The following is a 2,660-nucleotide window of genomic DNA, read 5'->3' on the forward strand; positions in this document are numbered from 1 at the left end:
AACTACTACTACTACTACTATATATATATATATATATATATATATATATATATATATATTGCTTAGAGGCCCCACCCATCACTACACATCTATAGATTGATAAACAAGTCTAGTAGGTATGTATAGCCTTCATTTGCAGTATATAGGGTTACAATACCTTGCAAGTCCCAGAACATGTTCGACAGAATGGGGCTATTCCTGCTCTCCCACTCTTCCATCATGATGTCACGAACCTTGTCGAACTCCAGTACGGCCGCACCAGGAGCCACGTATATATCGTGCAACTGAAACCATCAACGCGACGGCTTATTAGCACTGTTTAGCTATCAAATATTTTTACATTATTTTTCTAGATTTCCTTTTGTTCTAATATGGCTGGCCTTCCCTAAGATTTTATCTTACTTTGGTATGCAACTTAGTTACACTACCTGACTGCCAGGAACTAAAGTTGGAGCCACAAAGACTGGTAGGAGTTTTTCGGTGAGTAAGTCGGTGCTGGGTGGCTGTATGGCTTCACCCTCCTCCACCGTTGTCACGGCAACGTAGCTGATGACAGTTCTCTGCACTTGGTTGAGTATGCCCTGAGTATACGTTGTGTTCTCAATCGTAAACTCATTATCTGAATCAAACGATACACAACAAAATTACACAACAACAACAACAACAACAACAACAATAACAACAACAACAACAACAACAACAACAACAACAACAACAACAACAACAACAACAACAACAACAACAATAACAATAATAATAACTGTTAACTATAAAACAACCACGAAATTATAGAAACACGTGCAATATCGACCCCGATAAGTCACCAAGACGATTAACAACACGATTTACAACAACGACGAGACATCCGTCACCGTACCCGGGTTCGACACCTCCCACGCCATCTTCAGCAGCTGCCTCAGTAGAGTATCGTCCACGTTCTGCTCGCTGTAGCGATGATCCACCTGCAGCGTGCTCTCGTAGCGCACCGTCCGCGTCCGCGTTGGCGGCGCTACTCCGTTCAGGATGTCGCGCACGCGCCGCCGATCGTCCGCGCTCAGCGTTGCCGGGGTGACGACCTCGTCGCCGACAAGCAGGAAGTAGGTCGCGGTCGTCGTCTGTCCGCGCGTCGCTGCCGCGTCGATCACGTAGATGACGACAGCACCATCTCGTCCGCGCAGCACGGCGGCCCACGCGTCGGCGAGCCGGCCCGCGGCGTCGGTGAGCGAGACGCGCGCTGGAATGACGTCGCGAAGATGGTATGCATCGCCGTAGACGCCGCGCGCCGGGTAGTGGATGTAGCCGAGCGCGCGGACGGCCGGTGCGAGCTGCTCAAACGACGGCTCGACGAGCACAGTCATGACGTTGTAGCCGGAGGGCAGCGTGACGCGATAGGGCAGCGCAACGACTGGCTGCCCCGCGGCCGTGATGTAACCGGTCGTGCCGTTCAGCAGACGCAGGTCCCAGGGCAACGTGCGCAGGAATCGCTCGTTCTCGCGTTGCCACGCCGACGACAGCAGGTTCTCAAAGTCCTGTGGACGCACCTCGACCTGGGAGGAATCGGCCGACACGTACAGAGTGTACACCTGCAGGGAGAGAAATACGCGTCGTGTTATGATCGCAAATACGATCAACTAACGAGTCAAACTCAACTAGGAAAAAAAAGTCTTAAAGAATTTAACTCGCGTTAATTTACGCGAGCACGTTGCACGAGCAAGGCAATCTCATGTATACATTATGCGTTTACTCGTTACATATGAGAAGTAATTAACACGAGTATATACAGTGTGTACATCTGCGGGGAGGAAATAGGGAGGAAATATGTGTCGTGTTATAGACATGCGTGAAGAGGATGCCTGGACAGCCTCTACAGGGCACAGCTCTAGTGTTACTACACGCAGATTTGATTTGCTGGTTGGATGATGCCATTTTACATAAAAGTTATGTTATGTTGAGAAAATGCTACACAAAGTTAGCAATGAACACAATGAATATTTTTCACGTGTCATAATCGCAAAATGCAATCAACTAATGAATCAAACTCAGCGAAAGAATTAAACTCGCGTTAATTTACGCGAGCACGTTGCACGAGCAAGGCAATCTCTTTTATACATTACGCGTTTACTCATTACACATGAGAAGTAATTAACAGGGGTATCGTAAATAACCACATTAAACAAATGTAGCTAATTAATGCGGTCACGATCGCGGGCCGGCACGGCGCACTCTCTCTCTCTCTCTCTCCCCCTCACCTTGCTACACATATTCTCGTCGCACACGACCGTGGACGGCGGCGTTGGTGTCGGTGTCGGCGGCGGGGTCAGGGTCGGGGTCGGCGTCAAGGTCGGGGTCGGCGTCAAGGTCACGTAAACGATCTTCGTGATCTCCTCGGGTTTCGGCGGTGTCACGTCGGGACCGGCGTTGACGATGACGTAGCGGACGATGGTCACCGGCTCTCCCCGCTCGCCCACCACCGTCTTGTAACTGATGATGCGCACGATCACGAGCCGGCCTGCACGAGACAGAGGTCGAAATTAGTGGCTGTTGCTATTCATATAAATCGATGCCATCGAACGGTAAGCAGGTAAGCACGTACTATGATATAAGGGTATAATTAATAATTGTATAATAATAATCGTCATTAATTATATAAGAGTTAGGAC

At 49.1% G+C, this 2,660-nt stretch overlaps 1 protein-coding gene across 1 annotated transcript in view; it reads right to left on the bottom strand.

Annotated features, from left to right (window-relative positions):
- Positions 1-2,660, bottom strand: part of LOC106809973 — a 42,717-nt gene that overhangs the window by 32,140 nt on the left and 7,917 nt on the right. Inside the window, exons 7-10 of the mRNA XM_014813213.1 lie at positions 2,250-2,509; positions 878-1,583; positions 429-619; positions 158-284 (exon numbers count right to left, since the gene is read on the bottom strand). Coding sequence (XP_014668699.1) covers positions 158-284; positions 429-619; positions 878-1,583; positions 2,250-2,509 — 1,284 coding nt within the window. The remainder of the gene's footprint in view (positions 1-157; positions 285-428; positions 620-877; positions 1,584-2,249; positions 2,510-2,660) is intronic.

The sequence above is a fragment of the Priapulus caudatus genome, unplaced genomic scaffold (assembly GCF_000485595.1).
Source record: "Priapulus caudatus unplaced genomic scaffold, Priapulus_caudatus-5.0.1 Scaffold401, whole genome shotgun sequence".
NCBI lineage: Eukaryota > Metazoa > Priapulida > Priapulimorpha > Priapulimorphida > Priapulidae > Priapulus > Priapulus caudatus.